The following is a 26,885-nucleotide window of genomic DNA, read 5'->3' on the forward strand; positions in this document are numbered from 1 at the left end:
CATAAATTCAAAACTATCTGAGGCCAACAGCGATGAGGCTGCTCAGTCTGGATAGCGGCATCAGTGTTGGTCTGTCACGTTCCCAGAGTCCAAAGTATGTGCGGTCTTCATCTTCTGCCTCAAAGGCATTAGGTTCTCCATCTACTCCTTCTTCATCGTCCTCCTGTTCTCCAATCTGGTCTTTCTTTTGTTTACAAGGCAGGTTGTGTAGCACAAGATCTTGGTTACACGTTTTGCAGTGGTCACAGGAGCATCTTTCAATAAACTGTTCCCATTCGTCTCCTACACATAAAACGAACTGATGTCATCATGAAACACAGACGTGTCAGATAATAGAGCCTCAGATCTTATTGTGCATTCTTATTAACACCCTAAGTCTACAACTCAGCGTGATTACTGAGGAAGGCAAGTCCAGGGCAGGGAGTGTTCATTTTAATATTCCAACTCCCTTTATTGTATAAAACACAAATTAATCCGATCAGTAGGGTGGTTTTCTAAACCACTTTGAGGATTGACTTGCTAGCCTGTCTAAATCTGTATTCCTGTTGCTTTTAGTAGAGGTGGTCTAGTACATATGGTATGATTCCCCCGCCCCAATTCTGGGTGCGATATTGGATAATCCAAATGGAGTACAAGACCCAAAAGGAACTGTTTTTCAGGAATGACAAAATCTGAAATTTTATTGTTATAAATTTTGCATTTCTGTGTATATAAGGCTTTATTTCCACAGGTGATACACTCTGAATTGAATTGCTCTTCCTAGTCTTACCAATTCCTTTAACAAATATTTTGATCACAGACATGCCACGCTTTAGAAATAAATTGATCAATACCAGTGAAATTGGTATTTATATTATTGAGAATCTCAGGTGAATGGCCAAGACCATGGTGCAAGCTAGAAAAATCACCATAGAACAAATTAAGAGATAATTCTCTTATCTCTTAAGAGAATCTCTTAAGGGAGCAATCCGATAGAAGATGTTGGGAAATTCAAGAGGCAAGGATGGAACATCATTGTGGGCACTCCTTTAGAAGACATGTTCAGGCAACAGTCTGATGGCCTGGATTTACCCAGCTGTGTGAAGACTCTGGAAGTCTTAGTGCTGGACGAGGCTGACAGGCTTCTGGAGATGGGATTTGAAATGAGCCTGAACACTATCTTGGGGTTTCAAATACCACTATGAAACACTCTTCCCCCACTCCTCCCCCACATACACATATGGATGGCAGGAGGAGTACTGGATAATTAACATTCAGTCAAGCTTAGACTATCCTTAAAAAGATAAAGTTCGACACACCTTGAGTGACTCCTATTGGAAAGTGGCATTTGTGTGTGCATATAATATAGGACTCAGCATTAATGGTCACCAAAATCCAATTGTCATTTAATGGCCAGTATTTGGTTTCATAGTAGGGAATATGACCTAGATAAAAGCAAAATACAACGGCTTCTGGAATCTGAAATAAAAACAGAAAATGCTGGAAAATCTCAGCAGATCTGATGGCATCTGTGTGGAGATAATAGAGCCAATGTTTCAGGTCTAGGTGACCCTTTGTCAGAACGGATATGTGGCCCCTTTGGCAAGGTATTAGTACAGCTGCCTGTGCCTGTGGAACCATGCTCCCATCTCATTCACTACTTTCAGGATAGAACAAGGGGGAATGAATTGGGAGAAAAAGTAGCAGAATACATAAACTAATAAATAAGCTTTCACATTAAAGCACAAAGTGGAGAATTATTTAAGGAAGAGAACCCAGACTGGGGTCCATGGGCTACATATGGTCAATTGGGTTCCTGGCCTTGCATGCTCAGGCAACTCAACCTTTGATGCACTTTTATTTCTCATTTGTTAGTTTGCCCTCTTTGAAAACTGGCAGCCTGGAAATTTGGAAAGAGCTGTCATAGTTCTATTGTCTCATTGATATAAATTTATATTCTCAATACAGATTATTGAGACTGTGAATTTTACATAGAGCCATGAAGTTGCACATTTTTGAGACCCACAGAATCACAAAGGTTAGAACTTGGGTTATTCTGAATGAGATTAAAAACAGCTGTAAAGTCTGTAAGATGCAGTGAAACTGACATGTCTGTGCTCAGCATCTAACTACAGTCAAATCTGCTACTGTTTAAGATGCAAAACAGTTTCTAGTTTGTTCTACTTATTGATTGAGACTGTTTCAGTTCTTGATGGCTTGCTGGTGAAGGGGGCTAATACTGCTTGCCACAGAATGCTAGGATTCAAGTTTGTGCTAGTAAACACCCATGAGCTCCTGAACACAACCATATTATCAAGGTTTGGGTGGGGAGTGGTGGGACTACTGGATAGTTAACGTTGACTCAAGCTTAGACCTATCCTTAAAGAGTAAATAGACAATGTGAGGGTACAGAGTTCCAGTTGGCCTAGTTCATCCTGCCCCATTCAACACTGTTGTTTTGTTCTAGAAGTGAACGTAGTCTCTTTGTCAGATGAGGAATTCCTATCACAGGATCAGGAATTCTCACTATCAAAATGCGAACATGTACAAGCCTCACCTTATACCTAAGCTATTTGGATCTGGTCTTGAAACACTCAGTATTACATAAAATAATTTATAACTTATATAAATGTCATTACAGCACAGGAGGCCAAAAACATGAGCATCATGATCCATAGGTACAACCACTGAGTTGATTGTGAATGTGGTCTGAGCCCTGAGCTTATCTAACATCTTAAAACTAACTACAAACACAACCTATTTTAGTAACATAGCTGAACCATGTTGACTTTGAATTAATAAAGGATTATAGTAATTAAATTCTAACCTGCTCGTCACCAAGATAGTCACCAGAAGTAATGAATGGTGGTTGTGATGTGACAATATAAGTGATCCAACATCCAGTTATAATAAACAATGATCAGTAAATCATGTCATGCTTCAGAAAGCAGCAGTAAAACAGTTTGTGTTGGCTAGCAGGAGGATTCATAACCACCATATATTCTGCATTATACTTTATGGTATTTTAATATTATTACCAAAAAATACTTTTGCTTCTAGCATTCTCTACTCCAATCTAGACACTGGGTTGTTGCTGGCTCTGTCTTCAAAGGCAATTGCTCCCCTCTGGTACCACTCTGAATTACGTATATGGAATTATCTTGAATTTGTAGCATAGATTCTGTCATTTATGCTAAAATTTTTGCCCTGTTTGAATGTCCTCCCACTACTTCACCTAACCCTATCAGTATATCCTTCTATCCCTCTTTTAGTCATGTACATATCTTCTTTTCTAGTAAAGGATCTATTTAAAATAGTCTGATCTACTGTATGTAGTTGCAAGTTCCACATTCTCACCAACGTCTGAGTTAAGAATCTGTTTCTGCATTGCTTAATAATGAAGTGGATGTTCAATGGTGAATACCAATAAGCAACTAAATTGTAGACAGTATCAGATCAGAACTTGACACAGTATTCAGTCATATACACACACTTTCTAGCTGAGCTCATGGCTAGTGGTCAAACACAACAAGTCTAGTTAATTTCACACTCTCTTAACCAAGGGTTGCTGAGGCTGATTGAATTTAGTCAGTGAGTGAGGACATTCATGGACTGGACTGGATCTGTGGGGCCTGGTATTTAACCAGATGTTTACTGATTGAACCATTGGAAAAACAACTGATGACTTTACTCAGTATTCTATACATGTACAATACCCAGTAACCCAGCGTAATTTAGATAACAAAGATGTTTATCCCATTTCATTTTTGCAACAGCCAGTAATGCCATAATTTTAATCTAGATTGAAGCACAGATACCAACCCATGTTTGGGAATAAGACTACAAGGACCCTTTCGTAACTGGCATGGTTGGGAGAAATATGATTAAGTGAAGGAGTGGCACAATACAGAATTACAATTACAAAGATATAGAAAGGGACATAAGCATATATTCTCTCACATCCATTCCCTTGGGCATATTCACACTCATTTTCACATTTGAACTCAAATAAGTAGTCTTGTACATATTTGCAGTGTCTTTTACATAAACTCAGCTGAGATTTAAAAAGGTAGGACATAAGACAAAATAAATTAACATACGGTTTTAAAAGCCTATTGGAGGAAAGAAAATGGAGGACGGTAAAAGTTGCAAGGGGCTCTGGGAGAGTACAAGTTAAAATAGTATGTAGGTTAAAACAATGTGCTTCTGACTTGCAGCTAGACACACAATTATTCAGATTGTATCCTGTCCCCTCCTCTCCAATGTACACACACCTCCCTCACAAACATAAAGCCAAGTTTAGGCAAACACTTTTTTTCTGGTACCTGGGCTTTTCTCTTCTTTCACATGGAGCAATTGTTCGGTCCTTGTTCGTATTCTTTGAGTCTCTTGAGTATCAGGCATCCTGATGGAAATACATTTTGTCATCATTCAACACAATTTACTTGGGGAAAAATTTAGTTACAATTGTCTGGATTGAGGCTTTCTGAAATTAAAGCTCATCAATACTAAAGGGTTCTCCTTTGCACCTACCAATTGGTGCTAGATTGGCACCATTTCTAATGTCTATAAGCTTGACACCATTTCCTATGAACATCAGATTGGCACCATTTGTAGCACCATTCAGATTTGTAATGCTTATCAGTCCGAGGCTGGCAGCTATTTGGAGCACTTTATGTAGTGTCAGACCAGAAGTTATTTGTGCTGTTTGCTGCTTGCTTTTCCATTTTAACACAAGAATCACTTCTCTACTAACGTTTAATCACCTGCTTTATGTACAGATGACTGTCATTCTAGGAGAGAGAAGGCACTGAGCCTGAAACTGTTTCTGCATGCCAACTCCTTTTAGCACCGCACTTTGTGAACTTTGTAAACATTTACTACTTCATTAACTTGCAACTGTAGAACCCTTCTGATGTGAAAAAAATGTCCTAGAGTGTTTCACACTGGCGTGAAGTAAAATGTACACCAAGCCAAAGAAATTGAGTTTAACTGGAGTGACCAAATGTTTCCAATACCAATGATTTGCCTGGGAATTCAGAAGAAACACCCTTTTGCTTTGGAAAATCCTTTGATCTCTGTCGGAGAGGAACAAATGCTTTTTGACATAGTGGCATTGACTTGGAAGATTTAAATAGATATATCAGTGAGCAGTTTATCTTATGGATACAGAATATTGCTCAGGTAATCAGGCAGTGGCTGTGTTGTGGTAATGTTACCTGATTAGTAATTTGGATTAATGTCCTGGAGACATGAATTCAAATCCCACCATGGCAAGTTGTGAAATTTAGTTGCAATTAAGAAATAAATCTGGAATAAAAAGCTGGTCTCAATAATTGTGACCATGAAACTACTGGAGTGTAGTAAAATTTCATCTGATTCACTGATGTCCTATAGGGAAGAAAATCTGCCGACTTTACCTGGTGGCCTTTTTGTGACTCCAGATTCATAACAACGTGATTGACTCTAAACTGCCATCATGCTGCTTTGCTGTGTCAAATCGCTGCAGAAGGGTAAAGAAAGGACAAACTATCTGGCATTGAATGATCACATCCAAGGTACGTCCTGTCCAGATCCTGCTGACAAATTGGTAACTCGTGCAAAAATTGGGAGACCTATCCCACAGACTAGGTGAGCTACAACCTTCATGCTGAATCATACCACATAGCAAATGTTCTAGACCCCATCATAACTTCTCCATTAGCAAGACAATCCTATCAGAGGAGGCAACACAGTTGTACACAGTCAGAAGGGAATTGCCTTTCGAATCTGTCCTAATGAAGGCTGGTGGCATCATGTCAGACATGGGCAAGGAAACCTTTGGCTCATTACTACCTAATACCCTGCCTCATTCAACCGGGGCACCATGGTGGCACAGTGGTTAGCACTGCTGCCTCACAGCAACAGGGACCCGGTTTCAATTCCAGGCTTGGGTCACTGCCTGTGTGGAGTTTGCATATTCTCCCCATGTCTGCTCGAGTTTCCTCTGGGTGCCCCGGTTTCCTCCCACAGTCTGAAAGACATGCTGGTTAGGTGCCGAACAGGCACCAGAGTGTGGTGACTAGGGATTTCACAGTAACTTCATTGCAATGTTAATGTACGCCTTATTTGTGACACTAATATACTTCAACTTTTTCATTTGAAGCAGTACCTGCTCCACGTTGAGCATCACTTCAAAGAGACACAGGATAGCAAGGCACAGAATATATTCAGATTGTGGAACTTCAGTACCCATCACTAACTTGGTAACACCACTACTGACCGAGCTGGCCGAGTCCTCAGGACATTTGCCAGTCTAGGCCTACAAAAGACAATGAGAGAACCAACAAGGAAGGAAAACCTACTTGATCTCACCCTTACCAATGTACCTGTTGCAAATGCATTTCATAGTATCATAGCATCTCTACAGTGCAGAAGGAGGCCATTGGGCCCATCGACACTCACACCCAGGGCCTATTCCCATAATCCCACGCATTTTCCCTTCTAATCCCCCTGACACTAAGGGGTAATTTAGCATGGCCAATCAACCCAAGTCTCACAGAAATAAGTTCTCATCTCTGTCTTAAAAAGGCAATCCCAAATTCTAAAACAATGCCCCCTAGCTCTGGAAAGGAAACCTCCTTTCCACGTCTGTTTTGTCAAGGATCCTACATACTTCAATCAGGTCTCCCTCACTCTCCTCTAAACTTCAGATGAAACAGGCCCAGTCTGTCCAACCTACCCTTATAAGACAGCATTCATTCCAGGTATCATTTAGTAAACCTCCTCTGAACTGCCTCCAATACATTCATTAACAAAGGAGACCAAAACTGCACACAATATTCAGAATATGGTCTCATCAATGCCCTGTATAACTGAAGTGTAACATTCTTACTTTTACGTTCAATTCCTCTCATAATAAACGATAATATCCCATTAGCGTTGATAATTACTTGTACCTGTATATTAACTTTTTGTGACTCATACACTAGAACATCTGGATCTCTGAATCTTTGAATCTGAAAAAGTTCTCCATTTAAGTGATACTCTGCTTTGCTATTCTTCCTGTCAAAATGAACTAAACATTTTTCCACATTATTCTTCATTGCTAACTATATCCACCTGAACCTCCTTATGTCTCCTTCACAACATACTTCCCTACCTAGCTTTGTATTATCTGCAAATTTAGTTAACATGCTTTCAATTACATCATTGATATAAACTGTAAAAAGTTGAGGTCACAGTGTAGAGGGTAACATATTAGCATGGATAGAAAATTGGCTGGCTGACAAAAAACAGAGTAAGCATAAATCAATATTTTACTTTTGGCAGTATGTAACATGTAGAGTTCCACAGGAGTCTATGTTTAAGAAGCAGCCATCTCTCGCCTTCACTAAACAAGAAGACTATTTGCTATATTTAGCTCATAGAGTTACTTAATATTGTATGTTGTTTGAGAGGTGTCTCAAAATTCAGGTAAAACGTAGGCACTTTGGGGACCAAAGATTAGAAAGAAAATTATATATGTATAGCCATCAATATTTTTAAGTGTCACAGAGCATTATAGTCCATCTTGTGCGTATTTTTGTTATTCTTTTAGGTTAAGTAAATATTCTTTCTTGTTTGTACAATGTTCCTCACAAAAAAACACACCACTACTGTATAAATTAAGGTGAACCACTAAAGTGGGATAGCATTACATGTTCTTTATTTTGTATTGTTATGCTATTGTAAGTTTTACCAATTAAGCGAAATGCCTTATTTTACTGATTGCTCTGTACATTTCATTTTACTATGAAATAACACCACTAACAATTTAAACTCTTATGTAGGTTTGCTTTGTAAAATTTAAACAATTACAATGAAAGATATGTCAAGTATCTAGCCCATATTTGATACTGTTGTCATGATCCTCAGATAGTGCTATCATACAAGTTCCTAAAAAGCAGTGCTGCAACAATAAAATGCTCTGACCACTTAAAGAAATGAATGACTCCACTGAATCCAGGAAGGTATCTACATCAGGCCCGAATCTATAACTGTGATTCAGGACAACACTGGATGGTACCATCATTTGTTTACTTGTTATCCCCACAGCTTTAGTGAGGCCATTGGCATCATGTTTCTTCTTCTCTGGCTTTCATCAAACCTCCCTCTGTCCATATCTCAATGTTATTCATCACCCATTTGGTGTCATAGCCCACTTTATATTTCAGGGAATTTGAATCTGATGTCAGCCAAAAAATTGCTGTCGGTTTCTAAGTGACTCATGGAGAAAAATACCAGCAAATGGTCTAATATTTTTTCAACTGGAACATTTTATTCTAAGGTGTTCTTACCAGTCTTTCCTGACAACTTTGACATGGCTCCTTCCATAAATTGGCTGTGATCTGAGAGTACTTCCTGAAGATTCAGTACTGTGAATATCATCAGAGCCATCACGAATCTCCTTCCCAACCAAGAGCTGGTTCTTTTTCCAAATTCCTATTTTAGAACTTGCTGTGACATTGCTCTTGATGGGAATGTTTCGGCAGGATTTCTGAGCCTCGTAGGTGAATTTCTCAGAGCTGATGACTGAGGTTGAGGAACTCCTTGAATCACACACACAGTTCTGGGGGAGATTGACATTGGTATCTTTGAATGTTATGGAGAGTCCGGCGTAAATAATATGAATAAGTTCTTCCCAGAGTTTGAAGACATGGTTGGGGTGTTTGTCCTGGAGCTGGAGATAGAAAGTACTTCGATTTGCCAGGACTAGTTTTAAACATCGATTGACCTTTTCATGGACACTCAATCTGACCAGTTTCATAGGCAGCATCCTTTCAAAGAAAACAAAATAATAACATACTCTAAAATCGTTCTAAAACTTTTTTGCTTGATTTTTAAATATAGATTTTTGTTTTGCCAATTCTAACAGAAGGGCCAAATTCCATAGTGATGGACACCCCCAAGGTTGGAAATGATAGATGAGCTCAGGTGCACTGGGCAGCACCCTGAGGATATCTGGAGTTAATTTTTGGACTACCCAAGAAATGCTGCTCAACAATCCCTTAAACGGCCTGCTGCGTAAAGCCCCAGTACTGAACAATCTTACTATGTGGGATTGATGACAGGATGTCCTTTATGTTCCTTACTCAATTGGTGAATACAGTCCTCTGTACAGAACTGAGCCATATGAATTAGCAAGGTTCCATTTTGTAGAAGCAAAATATATATGTATTTGGAGACCTTTCTGCCCTTCCAGGTATTAGGTCATGACAACATTTCAGTGACTATTGCAAGGCAGGGGTTTCTGTTGTGTTATACAGATGTGGCTGTTGTCCCTATCATTTAATTGGCTCTGTCCCTAGGTTGTGGGACAGGGTCAACAGTAGGTGCAAGTGGCAGGCTAAAGTTCTTCACTGTAATGCTGCCTAGAGGTTTAATTCCCCATATTTGTGGGCGGCACAGTAGCACAGTGGTTAGCACTGCTGCTTCACAGCTCCAGGGACCTGGGTTTGATTCCCGGTTCAGGTCACTGTCTGTGTGGAGTTTGCACATTCTTCTCATGTCTGCGTGGGTTTCCTCCGGGTGCCCTGGTTTTCTCCCACAGTCCAAAGATGTGCGGGTTAGGTTGATTGGCCATGCTAAATTGCCCCTTAGTGTACTAGGATGCTTAGGTTAGAGGGATTAGTGGGTAAAATATGTAGGGATATTGGGGTAGGGCCTGGGTGGGATTGTGGCCGGTGCAGACTCAATGGGCTGAAGGGCCTCTTGCTGCACTGTAGGGTTCTATGATTCTATGATATTTATTAGATCAAGAGATATAGCCTACAATGTACATCGCCTTGGTGTCCCTCATCTCTGTTTTAATGGAAGAGTTAATTTGTTGAAAAGTGAAGTGGAAATCTGATCCTGTTTCCTCCCCGCCCCTAAAAAAAGACTGTCAAGGCTGGAGGTTAATTGAAAATTTAGAGATTCATAGATTTTTGTTAGGAAGGATTATTCTGTAATTGAATAAATGGAATTGAGGGTGCAGAGTAATCATGATCTAATTGAATGGTGCAACAGACTCAAGAGCCTAAATGCATATTCCTTTTGCTATGTTTCTCTGCATCAACAAGTTAATGCTAATGCAAATATATACAAACAAAATCACTCATGTTGGCAACAGGTATTTCCAGATTCCAGCCTGTGGTAAAATACATGAATATTGTCACACGCAAACTCTCCAGCAAATGTTAATGATTAGGAGGAAGAGTCCTGACTGGTTTTAGTTTCTCCTTCCCATCCCGTAGCCTGTGAGCACTGAAGCTAATTGGAGCACCCCATTTCCTTGGAGAATTAGAGCCCTAACCTTGTTAATCCAGACAGCTCAGTTTTGCACTGAGTACTCCAATCACCAATTGACTTATCAGAGATTAATTTGTGAATACCATCTGTATCACTGTCACCTGGTTATCTTCATGTATCCTTCTTCTCCCTCTTTTTCTTTGGATTCACTATCTCTGCTGGCAATGATCAAGATATTTGGGAGGGGTAAGAATGGAACGGAGGCTGTTATTCCCAGGGTCAGGAGAGTTGGGATGTTGTGGATGTCCACAAGATTTCCTCGTCTGGTCACCTGGATTTGAACCAAATTTTAAATTGTCAAAATGTCATCTTTCTGTCAGGACTTTTCCTCCCTCCCTCCTTTCCCTAGCTTTGCTTCTTGTATGAAGTGATAGAGTGAGGAACCTTAAGTGCCACTCTCAACATGCTTGTAACCAACGTGAACTAAATGTTAACAAAATTGTATAAAAGGAATCATTTCATTCATGAAGAAACGAAGAAATTGCAATAATTACATTTACAGAAGTCCAAGTTTTGGGCTGGATGTATTTGATAAATGTAATGATATGACTACATTAGTATGGAGCTTTTGTTCCTATTCTGTGTAAATTATTTGGGTTGAACCAACATCTGAAGAGTAAAACAGAATATCTGTTCATTTATTATCTTGCTGTTATCTGGCTGTGTGCAAATTGGTTACTGCATTTCCTGCATTGTAACAGTGACTATATTTGTCAAATGCTTGGGATGAGCCAAAGTAGTGAAAGGTGCTGTATGAAGGAAGGCACAGCCTCAGAGTAAGGGGAGGGGGGCAGTTTAGATCAGAGTTGAGGAGGAACTTCTTCTCTCAAAGGGTGGTGAGTCTCTGGAATTCTCTGCCCATTGAAGTGGTGGAGGCTACCTTGCTGAATATATTTAAGACACGGGTAGATAGGTTTTTGATAGACAAGGGAATTAAGGGTTATGGGGAGAAAGCTGGAAAGTGGAACTGATCTACTTCAAATCAGCCATGATCTTTTTGAATGGCGGGGCAGGCTCGAAGGGCTAGATGGCCTACTCCTGCTCCTAATTCTTATGTTCAGAAGGATCTAGATAGGCTGGGCGAATGGGCCAGGAAATGGCAAATGGAATTTAATGTTGGCAAGTGTGAGGTGGTCCACTTTGGTAGGAAGAATGGTAGGAAGGACTATTACTTACGGGGCGAAAAACTGCAGCAGGCGACGGTGCAGAGGGACCTCGGGGTCCTTGTGCATGAGTCGCAAAAACCCAGCTTGCAGGTGCAGCAGGTGGTCAGGAAGGCGAATGGGATGCTGGCCTTCATAGCGAGGGGGATTGAATATAAAAGTAGGGAGGTCTTGCTGCAGCTGTATAGGGCATTGGTGAGGCCGCAGCTGGAGTACTGTGTGCAGTTTTGGGCGCCGCACCTGCGCAAGGATATTTTGGCCCTGGAGGGAGTGCAGAGGAGGTTTACTAGGCTGATACCGGAGTTGAGGGGATTGAGCTATGAGGAGAGGCTGAATAAACTAGGCTTGTACTCGTTAGAGTTTAGAAGAATGAGGGGAGATCTCATTGAGACGTATAAGATGATGAATGGGATGGATAGGATAGAGGTGGAGAGACTCTTCCCGCTCAAAAAAGACAGTAGGACTAGGGGGCACAGCCTCAAGATAAAGGGGAGGCGGTTTAGAACGGAGTTGAGGAGGAACTTCTTCACTCAAAGGGTGGTGAATCTCTGGAATTCTCTGCCCGTTGAAGTGGTGGAGGCTGCCTCGCTAAATATTTTTAAGAAGCGGGTTGATGGGTTTTTGATAAGAGAAGGGATTAAGGGTTATGGGGAGAGGGCGGGAAAGTGGAACTGAGCCACGACAGATCAGCCATGATCTTATTGAATGGCGGGGCAGGCTCGAAGGGCTAGATGGCCTACTCCTGCTCCTATTTCTTATGTTCTTATGTTCTTAAATGCAAATTTTTCTTTTCAGAAATGCCATACAAATTGTTCAAGTTAACAAATGATACAAATTTAAAGGGAATGGTTGAGTAATGAAGTATCCAACAATCACAAAATAGGTTTGGAAATTTGGGCAAGTGGGCAAAACAAAAATAATGTTCAGTGTAAGGAGTTGTATCTTGTATGTTGGAGGAAAACTGGAGTACACGGGTAGTGATTGAATTTGCTGAACTGGCAAAAGGGAATAGCTGAAAGATGTGGAAGTCATAGAGTATGTATTTACCATCCCCAGTTATTGCAGACTAGTTAAAAAGGAAACAGAACGGTGAGCTGCATTGTCATTACAATAGAGAATACAGCCTGTGGATGGGGAAGGTATTATTACAGGTACAAAAATATAATTAGGAATGAGACCAGGAAAAGTAGCATTTATGAATGTGTGTGTGTGTGACCTTTACGCTCAGAATCATTGTCACTGTGATTCTAAATGGCACAGCAAGATCATGATATTGTTTAGGAGAGTATAGACTTTTCAACTGTGGTAGGAGGGAGTATGAGTGAGAGTTATGGATAAACAGATGAATAAAGAAATAACAATGAGAGAAAGCACAACTTAGCAATATGGAAAGAAAGAGGGAGCCAGAATTAGAGTGAAAGACAAGAGGTAGAAATAGGACACCTACACTTAAAAAACTTTTTTCCATGAGCAACACAATGAGAGATTAACTAGACATGGAATCTTTTAAAAATCCAAATTGTAATCTAAGTCCCCTACACCGTATTGGTGGCTCTAGATTTTCAGATCACCTGACTGGGGCACTTGTGAGCAAAGCTATCAAACTTCAACTTTCCTGTTATCTAATTGGTTAAACTGGTGCAACTAAGCCATCTAGACTAGGCTTTCCCATAAAACTGATGTTGTGGCAGAGTCAGTTCCAGGCAAGAGGGCAGGGCAACTGTAAGGGAATTAGTAACAATCACTTTCTTGACCTGGGTGACAGTCTCAGCATTTGCCAACACAAGCTGCATATTCTGTGTTGTTCAGTGTCTGGGCACTGCAAAGTCCAGGACAATGTTCCTAAACTCATAAGATATAGGAACAGAATTAGGCCATTCGGCCCATCTAGTCTGCTCCACCATTCAATCATGGTTGATACGACTTCTCAGGAGAATAATGAGTATAACATGCTAAAGGCTGCACTGAAGCTTGGGGTAGGTGCTGCAAAGGCACAATGGGGAAACGCTGGTGTGCAAAGCCACAGTACCAAGGGCTGGTAATAGTGTACAACCCCTTGGGCTGTAACCTTGTCCTTGCATTTGTGTAGCAAATACAATTGCAATGAGGAACTTTAAAGTGCAATACTCTCTATAGGAAAAAGTTAAATTTACTGCACTTTACTATAATAACTATTTGATATGTTCCTTCAGGTATTTTGTGCATAAAGTATATTTCTACACAAACAAACGATTGTATTCACTCTTGATTTATTGTCAGTCTTTTCCAGTCTTTAACTTGCATATATTTATGTAATACTTTGAGAAATGCTTCAAAAATAAGTTAAACACAAGATGACAAAAAACCAGTTTGACTGCTCTAATTTCCTTATTCTAGCTCTTGGTGGAGTGTAACTCAATTGTTCAGAAGGGCACTTGGGATGTTTCAGCTTCTAGCAAAACTCAAAACTTTCAAAATTTACCAGCCAGCTGCAGACCTGTGAATGAACATGAGTACATATAGAACTTTCTCCTGCCCTCCAAGTATTATGGTTTGCAGCCCACAGTACAACTTGGGTGCAAGTGGTGCTTTCAACTAGGTACATAGTTAAGTGCAATGCAATTAGAGCATTGCATGTCTTGTTCCTTTTAGGGATTAATAGTGAATGTAAAAATATAGTGCATCATCAAATCATTTTTTGTCCCTCTGTGCTTTGTAAGCTAGTACCTATGGAGATTGTAACATTCAGGGTGCAGCATATTCCCATACTTGTTACATCTAATCTCAACTAGTAACAGTGGAGGATTAGAACGGAGTTGAGGAGGAACTTCTTCTCTCAAAGGGTGGTGAATCTCTGGAATTCTCTGCCCGTTGAAGTGGTGGAGGCTGCCTCGCTCAATATTTTTAAGATGCGGGTTGATGGGTTTTTGATAAGCGAGGGGATTAAGGGTTATGGGGAGAGGGCGGGAATGTGGAACTGAGCCACGACAGATCAGCCATGATCTTATTGAATGGCGGGGCAGGCTCAAAGGGCTAGATGGCCTACTCCTGCTCCTATTTCTTATGTTCTTATGTTATCTTCTTGGAGTATTTTGCTAGGTTACCCAGATAACTTCAAGGGTCAGTGAAGAGCAGTTCAAGGGTCAGTTAGTTTTAGTCAAAGAGAGTCAAGAGCAGGGGTAGCATGGTGATGCAGTGGTTAGCACTACTGCCTCACAACAGTCATTTTTGTATGTTCTCCTAGTGTCTGCATGGGTTTCCTCTGGGTGCTCCGTTTTCCACTCAGTCCAAAGATGTGCAGACTAGGTGGATGCCCATGTTAAATTGCTTATTAGTGTCCAAAGATGTCTAGGTTAACTGGTTCAGCCATGGGAAAAGTGCGGGGTTATAGAGATAGGTGGGTGAGTGGGCCTGGGCAAGATGCTTTGTCAGAAAGTTGGTGCAGACACGATGGGCCAAATGGCCTCCTTCTGCACGGTAGGGCTTCTATGCACTGTCAGAGGGTCAGTACTGAGGGATTGCTGCACTGTCAGAGGATCAGAAGAAGCTCTATGTAGCTAAAGTGCTGCTACTAAAATGGAAGAGCTGTACTGGCAGGCTCCAGATAGTCTTAGGAGAAGGACTAGGAGCTGAAAACATATTGGAAAGTTGGCCTCTTAATGCTGAGAATTGTTGAGGAAACGACAAGCCTTTGGAACAGTGTTCTGCTTGGCGTGGCTGGAGAGTTGGAGTTACCTGTGAGTCGGTGCTGGAGTGTACACTTGGGAATCCAGGGGAACACAGTCTTAGGAGACAAGATTGAAACCTGGGAATTGAACAATTGTTGAGGCAGTCTGAGTCAAGAGTGACTTTGTGGGAATTCCAAGACTAGATCTTTGAAAGGGAAGAATGACAACTTGCAATTCTCAAAGGAGTTACAAGATTGCGTGAAGCAAAGTGAACATTGAGTGGCTGGGTTGGTGGGAAATCTGTGAAATCTACAATTGGTGCCATCTGCCATTTACTGTGCAGTTTGGTGTCTTTGACAATTTGCCTATATTTTCATATTCATGTTAATTTGTAATATCAATAAGATAGATATTATAATTTGTGTTACTTTGCTAAATTTGGTAATGTTTGTTCAAAACTGAAATTTTGTGGTTTTATTCTCTTAGCAAATATCTTGTATCTCAAATTTTGTCTACTTTAAACAAAAAGCTAGCTGGATTATACCAGAAGTTTGTGGGTCTGGTACGAGATCAGAACAATTGATTCTGATGTTTGGATTTTAACCATGGAGGACTGCTTTGTGATGTCAGGGGGAGAAACTGCCATGGACTCAGGGCACTAGCTATGACATCATAAAAATGATGCACTCTGAATTTTCTGTTTATCTCACAGATCTAATGTAATCCCTAGTGCTTTATTAAGCAGGGTAAGTTGCAAAATTAAATCTAAGATGTTGAGTATATAATGGTCTCCATGTTGGATTAATATAATCCTTTGAAGGACATTGAAACATACAAGCTGTTTTATTTGATAGAAATGTAAAATTGACTTGTGTGGAACCAAACGTTGTCTCCCCCTCTGGTCCAGGGGATTTATGTTTAGCGTAGGATATCTGGCATAGCAAGGGTTAGTATAGGAATGGGAAACAATACTGCCCCACAATGTGAAGAGGCACATGATATGCGACTAGATTCATCTGTGCGCTGGACAGAGACCTGTGTAGAAGTAATCTCACTGCTTGGGCTTACCTTGTATATATTTACATAACTGTTTATTGATAAGAACATAAGAACATAAGAATATAAGAAATAGGAGCAGGAGTAGGCCATCTGGCCCTTCGAGCCTGCCCCGCCATTCAATAAGATCATGGCTGATCTGTCGTGGCTCAGTTCCACTTTCCCGCCCTCTCCCCATAACCCTTAATCCCCTCTCTTATCAAAAACCCATCAACCCGCTTCTTAAAAATATTTAGCGAGGCAGCCTCCACCACTTCAACGGGCAGAGAATTCCAGAGATTCACCACCCTTTGAGTGAAGAAGTTCCTCCTCAACTCCGTTCTGAACCGCCCCCCCTTTATCTTGAGGCTGTGCCCCCTAGTCCTACTGTCTTTTTTGAGCGGGAAGAGTCTTTCCACCTCTATCCTATCCATCCCATTCATCATCTTATACGTCTCAATGAGATCTCCCCTCATTCTTCTAAACTCTAATGAGTACAAGCCTAGTTTATTCAGCCTCTCCTCATAGCTCAACCCCCTCAACTCCGGTATCAGCCTAGTAAACCTCCTCTGCACTCCCTCCAAGGCCAAAATATCCTTGCGCAGGTGGTTCAATCATACAAGCATCAGAACCTCTTCGAGAGACCTATTGAACATACAACATGCATAGCTAATGGAGAAATCTAGAACCTCAGAGAAACTGGAGTAGAAATTCAAAAGCTAGAAAATTAAAAGAGTAGCATTCTGACCTGACAAAAAGCACCTAAAGTGAAGATGCAAAGAGAAATTGCCTGAAAAAAGTAGAAAGGCAGAAGAAAAAACACCACTGTGCAGCTGAGGACTTAAGATCTTCTGGCAGTCAATTGTCAATGCCCACAGAGCCTAAAGTCAAATAACTTAGCAGGGTATGCAAAAAATTCAGTCCTAAACCAGGACTAGATTAAAAAGCTTCAGGGCTTTAAAAAGTCAGAACAATCGGTTTCTGAAAGTACCACAGCCAGCCCAGGTTCAGAGTAGATGCCATACATGGTAACCAAGCTCATAAGAAACAAAACAAAAAAAAATCTGAGTTTTAGAAACTTCTGCAAAAGACAGGAATCAATTGTAAAATGCCTGAAAATCCTCTGATATCACAGGGAAGGCCTAGAATTGTTTATTGAACAAATTGCCGCAGAAACTAAAGACAAAAGAGTTGGGACTGCCAATGTCACAGGAGCCTGCCAAAACATAAGACTTGGGAAAATTGAAAAAAATGCTGACTGCAGTGCGATCTACACAGCATTTAAAGCTGTACTTCCTTGAACTTTAAAATAATCATGGACAACAAATCAACATCAATGTGCTGGTCAGGGTGCATTGACATGCTAAATTCTCAGTGTACCCAAATAGCTGCCGTAGTGTGGCGACTAGGGGATTTTCACAGTAACTTCATTGCAGTGTTAATGTTAGCCTACTTGTGATACTAATAAATAAACTTCTAACATTACCAGACCAACTCGGTCTGATCCAAGGGCCAGGGTAAAAATTAAAGATGACTTCAGGATTAGTTAAAAGGCAGGAGCCGAACAAGTAAATACACTACTTTATTCAATATGTTTGGTAGTTGATGATGATGATATTGCAAGGCAACGAACAAACGGATCCTCAGGTAAATTTAATGAAGTTCTAAATTCATTTGATACATATTTCAATTTAAGAGGCAGCAAAATTTTAGCAAGGGTGAGATTGGACAAACGTCACCAAAAGCTTGGAGAACTGAACAAATTACACAGATTGGCTGAAGGCTGTGACTATGGTGATTGTAAGTCTGAATTCATAAGAGGTAGAAATGTTGTTCAAGTAGCTGACAACCAAGGAAGATCAGACTATAGAAAAGATCATTTAAATATTCAGTCTGAAATAGTACCAATCCATTTTATGTGGCAAAAGCCAGCCATGGTTCAGAACAACCTCAACTGCCCAGCTAGTGAAGCAACAAAGGGGAAGAGAGACTCCAAGTCAAGGAAGGCAATACCCAAACATACCACAAGAGGGTGGGTGACCATGTCAGTACTGTGGAGCCAAATGATCTCAGAGGGGAGAGCATTGGCCAACAATCTCACTGCAATGTTTTAACTGAAACCACCTGGGACACTTCAGAAAGCCGTGCAAAGCTAAGACACCAGGCAGGAAGAGGATGCCAAGACAATCCATCAGATTGAGGTACCACACCAGGAAGAGAACCAACCGTGCTTCTAGGGACACATCAAGGATCCTAGATTCTGATTTTGGAGTACGGACAACTCAATAAATGGTCACCTTACCAACTTCAAATTGGACACAGGAGCTAGCTTTGTGGTCCACTGTGATAAATTAGGGCAGTAAGGTGGCACAATGGTTAGCAGTGCTGTCTCACAACACTAGGGTTCAATTCCTGACTTGGTCACTGTCTGTGGAGTTTGCACATTCTCCCTGTCTGCGTGGGTTTCCTCCCACAGTCAAAAGACGTATGGGTCAGGTTGATTGGCCATGCTAAATTGCCACTTAGTGTCAAGGAGATTAGCGAGGTAAATATGTAGGGCTACAGGGATAGGGCTGGGTGGGATTGTGGTTGGTGCATACTCAATGGGCCAAATAGCCTCCTTCTGCTCTGTAGGGATTCTATGAAACTGTGGCTGAGACAATCTGGCTACAGGCAACAGACGTACCACTCTAGGGGCCTGGAAGAATCTGACTTCCAGTCATAGGCATGATACTAGAACCACTAAGGTATGATGACAAGCAGATATTCAAAGTCATAAACATCATCCAAAACCAATCTTGTTCTCCCTTGAGCAGAGATGCTTATGTTGCGCTTAACCTTATAATGGCAGAAGACGTCAAGACAATGTCACCAACTGAACTGCAAGTTCCCAGAGGCCCCCAGCAAAGAGACATTGACTGGGACTTCAGCTCTGAATTATCCTCACTGAGATTGGTTTGTGCAGTCTCTGTACTGATGGCAGAAACTCCTCTTCGGTCAGACCAGCCAAACCTGCGGGTAATTATTATTGTACTTCAAGTGGAGGACACACAGAAAAATGACCAGCAGTAGCAGAATGAGTCTTGAGCCCAGACTCCAGTGGTTGCTGTCACACTATGTGTAAACACTACAGCACAGAAACTGCAACCTCCAGCCAATGTGCAAAGCTGCAAGTCAATGCTGGAGCAAGGAACTAACGACCATCAACTCACCAGAGCACATCTCAGTGAGACATTGGAAAGAACTAACCACCACAATAAAAACCAAACTTCAAGGTGAGCCCACCAGTGGGGATGATCCAAACAGCTCCCAGAAAGAGGACGGTGGACCACACGGAGAAAGAAAAACTGGGTTTGTACCATGAATGAATGAAACAAACATTCTCTTTGGAAACAACAGCACAAACTGGTTGCCCCTGAATAGAACTGACAAAGTGAGATTCAATTCCCAAGAAAAGACATATCAGAAGAAGACAGCCCAAATTGCCAGAAACAGACCATGGGGAAGGTTTTGCATTCGCTTCGAGTGCACGCGGTGATGTGTGTGCAAAATCTGATGAGAGTCGGCCTGCGAGATCTCATTTCCCAATTTTCACCACAGTGGGAAGTTAAATATTATTGTTTTTTAAAAAACGTGTATTCTAAAAGTTACAAAGTCAATACTCAGAGTGGACCAGGCAAACACAAATCGATTCATTGCTTGTTCCAAAAATTCAAATTCAATTGAATCCAATTCAGGATCCCCGCAAGAGAGAGAAACAAGATCTAAGCTGACAAGGTAAGATATTGCACCCCATGCTGGGCTTGATCTGATATTTGATCTTAGCTAAAAGGCTGAGAATCCTGTGATCCCATATGGTCCCCCTCACTGAATATTCATAGTTTACAATAGCTATATAAGAACTGCAATCAGATGAGGGGAGCCCTATGGGGGTGCCAAGGTAAGTATAGTGCCACCTGAGAAAGAAGGAAATACCTGGGCAGCACCCTGGCACAGGTTGACACTCTTGGCACAGGTTGGGGCAGTGCCAGGGGTGGGCCTTCTGGGAAGAACCATGGCATGGGGCGTCCCTTTGGGGGGGTTGGGTTTATGCCTGTGAAGGGGGGAGGATGTCTGGGGGGGCAGTGGCAGAGAGTGCCCCTGATACTGCCATGGTGAAGCAGGAGGTGGAGATTGCACATGATACTGTGGTGGTGGTGGTGGAAGAGGAGTGCACCCAATATTGCTGTGGCTGTGAGGGATTGCCACAACGCGTGTGTGTGGGAGGGACTGGATGAAGGGGGAAGTATGTTTTTAGCACAGATCAGGAGGCCCTTTTAAGATGGCGTCCTGATTTCTGTGGAACCAGCCTTGCCCCATCAGAGTGACGGCGCTAACCACAACCCCAGATTTTCAGTGCACTAAGTGCCGGAAAATCTGATATGAAAACTTGGCTTGTTTCTAGAGAGGCTGGTTTGCGGGTGGTTGGGCTACATTCATGACCTTCTGTAGTTTCTTGCAGTCTTGGGCAGAGCAGGAGCCATACCAAGCTGTAATACAACTAGAAAGAATGCTTTCTATGGTGCATCTGTAAAAGTTGGTGAGAGTTGTAGCTGAGATGCCAAATTTCCTTAGTCTTCTGAGAAAGTAGAGGCATTGGTGGTCTTTTTTAAACTATCGTGATGGCATGGGGGGACCAGGACAGGTTGTTGGTAAAGTGGACGCCTAAAAATTTGAAGCTGTCAATCCTTTCTGCTTCATCCCTATTGATGTAGACAGGGGCATATTTTCCTTTATGTTTCCTGAAGTCGCTGACAATCACCCTTTGTTTTGTTGACATTAACGGAGAGATTATTGTTGCTACACCAGTTTGCCAGGTTCTCTACCTCATTCCTGTACTCTGTCTTATCATTCTTTGCGATCTGACCCAGTACAGTGGTGTTGTCAGCAAACTTGAAAATTGAATTGGACAGGAATTTGGCCACGTATACACATATGTGTGTAAGTCAGTGCATGACACTGACAAATTTTGGTAAATTTCTGCCCTACAACTCCCAATCAGTAAAGGTAGGCAACAACATCTCCACCAAGATCATGCTCAACATTGGTGCCTCTCAAGGCTGTGTTCTCAGCCCCCAACTATACTCCTTATACACTTATGACTGTGTGGCCAAATTCCTGACCAATTCAATTTTCAAGTTTGCTAACAACACCACTGTACTGGGTCGGATCTCAAAGAACGATGAGACAGAGTACAGGGATAAGGTAAAGAACCTGGTGAATTGGTACAGCAACAATAATCTCTCCCTTAATGTCAACAAAACATAGGAGGTTGTCAGCGACTTCAGGAAACGTAAAGGAAAATATGCCCCTGTCAACATCAATGGGGGTGAAGTAGAAAGGGTTGAAAGCTTCAAGTTTTTAGGCGTCCAGATTACCAACAACCTGTCCTGGTTCCCCCCATGCCTACACTGTAGTTTAAGAAAGTCCATCAATGCTTCTACTTTCTCAGATGACTAAGGAAACTTGGCATGTCAGCTATGACTCTCACCAACTTTTACAGGTGCACCATAGAAAGCATTGTTTCTGGTTGTATCACAGCTTAATTTGGCTCCTGCTGTGCCCAAGACCGCAAGCAACTACAAAAGGTCATCAATGTAGCCCAATCCATCACGCAAACCAGCCTCCCATCCATTGACTCTGTCTACACTTCCCGCTGCCTTGGCAAAGCAGCCAGCATAATTAAGGACCCCACACACCCCAGACATCCTCCCTTCCACCTTCTTCCTTTGGGAAAAAGATACAAAAGTCTGAGGTCACGTACCAATCAACTCAAGAACAGCTTCTTCCCTGCAGCTGTCAGACTTTTGAATGGACTTGCCTCACATTAAGTTGATCTTTCTCTACACCCTAGCTATGACTGTAATACTACATTCTGCACTCTCTGGTTTTCTTCTCTATGAACAGTATGTTTTGTCTGTACAGCACACAAGAAACAATACTTTTTGTTATATGTTAATACATGTGACAATAATAAATTAAATCAAAATCAAAAACAAACATTGTCAAAATCAATAGAATCCTCTCTCATTGTCACCAGAATAAGATCTTGAAGAATTGTCAAGTCTCCAAACTGTCTGGGTTTATGGAGTCAGAGACTTCAATGGGGTAGGGGGCCATAGGGTGGCAGAGAAGGGATTGGATGATTGTAATGTAGATACATTAGATAAAGACTTTTGGGAAGGGGTAGTACACGGGTATCTGGTAGAGCAAGGGTTGTACAGCACAAAAACATTTCAACTTGGGAACAATTCTAGCTGTTGCAGTAGGTGAAACACTTGTGGAAAAAGATGCTCACTTTTTATTTGTCAATTAGTAAAAAGCAATGGAACAGCAACCAGCATTGATAGTAATATAATCTGCGAATGGGTATAATGCTCCTCTTTTTATTATATCACAGCAAATTGTATTTGTTACTTCTGCTTGAATTATTTATGAACCAATTAGATGTTACATGGCACAACTTTAGAACTATTCTGGATGGATGAATTTAGGCCGCTAATAGCCTTGTTCTTCCAGACTAATCCTGTGATCTAGCGTGTGTTATCCTTAAACCAAGAGAGAGTTTGGAAAGAAAAGAAATAGCTATTTTGATGAGCAGCTGTGATTATTTTGAAATATTAGGTAAAAATGCAAATGAAATGCATAATCCGAGAAGCTAAATTTTTTTTTGGGAAAGATTGAGATTGTATAGGGCAAATATGTACATGTTGGTTTTGAATGTCACTGTATGTCTCTTACACACTGGGATCTTCTGCAGACATCATCCCAGGTTCAGTGGCATCAGTCACTCCTGCAAATGGTCTGAGCATCTTATATTTGTAGGAGTTGACTCAATGCTGCCCAATAAGTACTTGTCTAATTGCATAATCTGGATGGGAGTGGCGTGATGTAACAACAAAATATTCATGCATTAATCCAAAGTAAAGACCAAACTCTCCCTCCCCACATTAGCACGATATCTTACCTGTCAAACATGATCAGTTCTGACTATTGTCTCTCATGCGCCAACCTTCTTGCAGCCTTTTTCTGTTTTTTCCAAAAATGTATTTTATTCATAAAATTTGTAGAAGCACATCACAAAACATTTCAACTTGAAAATTACTGATGGTGGCATAAAATTCGAATCGTCTCCACTCAGTATGTTCCACTCCTGGGTGCCTCTATACAATTGTAATTTTCTTAATATTTACAATATATTTCCCATGTCAGGCATATCTAATTGCCTTGCAACATTCTGTGTTAGATTCCTCTTCTTAATGGCCTATGTCTTTTGCTTTATGTCTGAGTCCACATCCAGAAAAGGAAAGCCAGCCAGATCTGCTGAGACTTTCCTGTACATTGGGTATCAGGTATTTATTAGCTACTGAGGCAAGCCAACATGGTGTCTGTTATTTATGACCCATGAAATAACATCAAAGCTTGTCCATTAGCTTCCAAACTAGCCATTGTCTCAAACATACTACTGTCTATGAAATCAGTATACTCTATAATGGCAGCATTTAAAGAGAATTCTTCTTCCCTGTATACATCCAAGTGAACTTCTCTCTGCTGCATCTTTTCCAATCTTTGGCATGTTTGGGCTTCCCAAACTCGACAGAGTATTCTAACTGTGGCCTTACAAATGTTGTTTGGATATTCAAAATTAGCTCCTTCTCTGCCTGTAGGTACAAAACTAGGATTCCATTTGACTTTTCTCATGGCCTTGCACTACCATCTTTGCACATCAAGAGCCCTCTAATCATTTAAGCTTTTACCATTTATTTGCAATGTTTTATTTAAAATTGTAATTTGCCACTTATCCGCCCATACAGCTGGTCCATTTATAATCACCTGCAATCATTCACAATCTTTGTGTAATTTCCCTCAAAATGGTCCCATCAGAAGACTCAACACTTTTCCAGAGCAGTTCTACGGTAAATTCAATCGCACCAACACTGATCACTATGGAACATCCATTTTCAAACTTGCTCTTACTTCTACTCTTCGCTATCTGCCCTCCAGTTATCTATTATTCTTGAAACCAAATTCCATATTCCTCTATCATTATCTTTGCCACAAGTTTTTTTTTTAAGATTGGGACATCAGCAAATGATTTTTGAACATCCATGTGCCTGACTGGGAAGTGTTTGTGTTGTGGACTGAATTTTATACTGCACCAAACCCATGTGTATCTGTCCCAGGAGCGTTTGCTGACACAACATGAAAGGAATTTTATTTTGTATCCAATTGTACTGTAGTTGCCTGGAAGCATTTCATGGGACAACGTAAAATGAGCTGTACACTGAACCCATGCTGTACCTGCCTGGGAGTGTTTGATAGTCATGATGTGGAGATGCTGGCATTGGACTGGGGTGAACACAGTAAGAAGTCTGACAACACCAGGTTTAAGTCCAACCAATTTATTTGATAGTAAACTCACTAGCTTTCAGGGTTTGCCCCTTAGTCAGGTGAATGGAGAGTTCTGGCCTCAGACAGAGCATATAACAGCAGACAGAGCATATAACAGCACTGTAAACTGTCTGTGCTGTTATATGCTCTGTCTGAGGCCAGAACTCTCCATTCACCTGACGAAGGGGCAAACCCTGAAATCTAGTGAGTTTACTATCAAATAAATTGGTTGGACTTAAACCTGGTGTTGTCAGACTTCTTAGTGTTTGATAGGACAGTGAATTTGGAGCTTCACCATGTATCTAACTCATGCTGTTAGATTGGACAGAGTAGTTGACAAGATGAGTGCTTGATGTTGGAGGATGGAGAGAGAGATTTGTTAATCCAACTGATTATTGATGCTGATTCAGGATGCCTGAAACAAAAGGTATTCTGGGAGGGTAGAATTTTACCATCCCGCCTGCCATTGGAATTGCAGCAGGCGGTGAAGGGGGAACCATTCAAAGGTCTGTTGACCTCGGGCAGGATTTTCTGGGGCGAGCATGGCCAGAAAATCCCACCCTCTATTTCACAAAAGTGACAAGAATCTGTGCAATGGGTACAATAGATTCCCAGCCACTCCTACTTAGTGTTTAGAAAATCTGAGAAAGAAATGCTTCCCACTCAGCTGTGACTCACACTTGCTTCATGTACAAGAGAAAAAAAACTGGAAAGATGCTGGAAATCTGAACTATAAACATAGAGGCTTATAAGACAATGAGGGGGATAGATAGAGCGGACGTGCAGAGACTATTTCCTTGGGTGGGTGTAGCTGTTACTAGGGGGCATAACTAAAAGGTTCATGGCGGGAGATATAGGAGGAATGTCCAAGGTAGATTCTTCACTCAGAGTGGTTGGGATGTGGAATACACTGCCTGCTGTGATAGTGAAATCGGACACATTAGGAACTTTCGAGCGGTTATTAGATAGGAACATGGAGCACACCAGAATGATACAGAGTGGGATAGCTTGATCTTGGGTTTGGACATAGCGCGGCACAACATTGAGGGCTAAAGGGCCTGTACTGTGCCATACTGTTCTATGTTCTATAAACAGAGAGTGCTGGAAATATTCAGTGCCTTTGACAACATCAGTGGAAAGAGAAATGGAATTACTCTTTCAGGTTGAAGGCATATCGTCAAAGACCTTTCAAGTGTTTTGTGTAACCAGGTTCATACAGGTTCTTGTTTAGATGTTTGTACCTGAATAAAATCACTTTCAAAGACGGCAGACTGAGCAAAGAGATTGTATTCCCGGGACCGCAGGAGCTTGTGTAGAGATCCACCTTCCACCCCAAGCTGTGCAGGGCTGGGTCTTGCAGGTCCAGTGCCAGAATCAACAGCTTGTGTTATACCTGTGAGGAAATCATGTCTGTTTTGTGTCGACTGATTCATCTTCACTCTCCCTTCTTGATTCTCAAGCCAATTTTCTTTCCAAGTTACTACTCTTCTGCCATGCGCCTGTCAGACTGATTCTGCATGAAGGGTTCCATTTCAGCTCCGCTGTCACTCCTGTAATTGACAGCTGAGGCTCACACTTGAAAGGATTGCAGATACCAGGAATCAAAGACCTTCTGATTGGATCAGGTTACATCCAACTGGGACCAACTACATATCAGTACATGGGACCCAGATTGACTTAATTAATGAGACAACAGCAGATGGAGGTGTCATAATTGTTGTCAGGGAGTGCATCACTTTTACAGTGAGATCACAGACGTGAAGCAGTATGAAAAATCTGAAACAGAGTCTACTTCAGATAATGGTTTCCTACACCCTGATACACTTTATTTCCTCATTACATTAATTTCCTTCAGGTCACATGTCATTGAGTATTCAATCTCCATCACTTGGTCACTGAATTGCTATATTTTTCATGAATTAAATGCCACAAAGAAAATCTTTTTTCTCTATTATTTTAAGCCATCTTTATGCCTCATAAATGTGATTGCGTTCTGTTTTTAAGTTTACTTTAATAGTGTCACAAGAAGGCTTACATTAACACTGCAATGAAGTTATGGTGAAAATCCTCTGGTTGCTACACTCCAGCGTCTGTTCAGGTACACTGGGGGAGAATTTGGTATGACCAGCATGTGGTTCGGACTGTGGGAGGAAACCAGGGCATCCAGAGGAAACCCATGCAGACACTGGGAAAATGTGCACAGTGACCCAAGCTGGTAATTGAACCTGAGTCCCAGATGCTGTGAGGCACTCATCCATCGTGCAACATTTGTCCATTGTCAATATTGTTAGGAAATAGAGATAGTTTCAGTAATTTATAT

The 26,885-nt window shown here is 41.3% G+C and overlaps 1 protein-coding gene across 1 annotated transcript; it reads right to left on the reverse strand.

The window, feature by feature from the left end:
- Positions 1-25,998, reverse strand: LOC145355647 (Golgi-associated RAB2 interactor protein 1A-like). The gene is made up of 5 exons (XM_080207891.1): positions 25,807-25,998; positions 10,392-10,561; positions 8,298-8,777; positions 4,305-4,384; positions 1-282 (listed from the first exon to the last, which is right to left on the reverse strand). The coding sequence occupies exons 1-5, from the start codon at positions 25,996-25,998 to the stop codon at positions 14-16; spliced, it is 1,191 nt and encodes a 396-aa protein (XP_080064017.1). The 3' UTR covers positions 1-13.
- Positions 25,999-26,885: the final 887 nt, after the last annotated feature.

The sequence above is a fragment of the Carcharhinus amblyrhynchos genome, chromosome 19 (assembly GCF_965287045.1).
Source record: "Carcharhinus amblyrhynchos chromosome 19, sCarAmb.v2.hapA, whole genome shotgun sequence".
Lineage (NCBI taxonomy): Eukaryota > Metazoa > Chordata > Chondrichthyes > Carcharhiniformes > Carcharhinidae > Carcharhinus > Carcharhinus amblyrhynchos.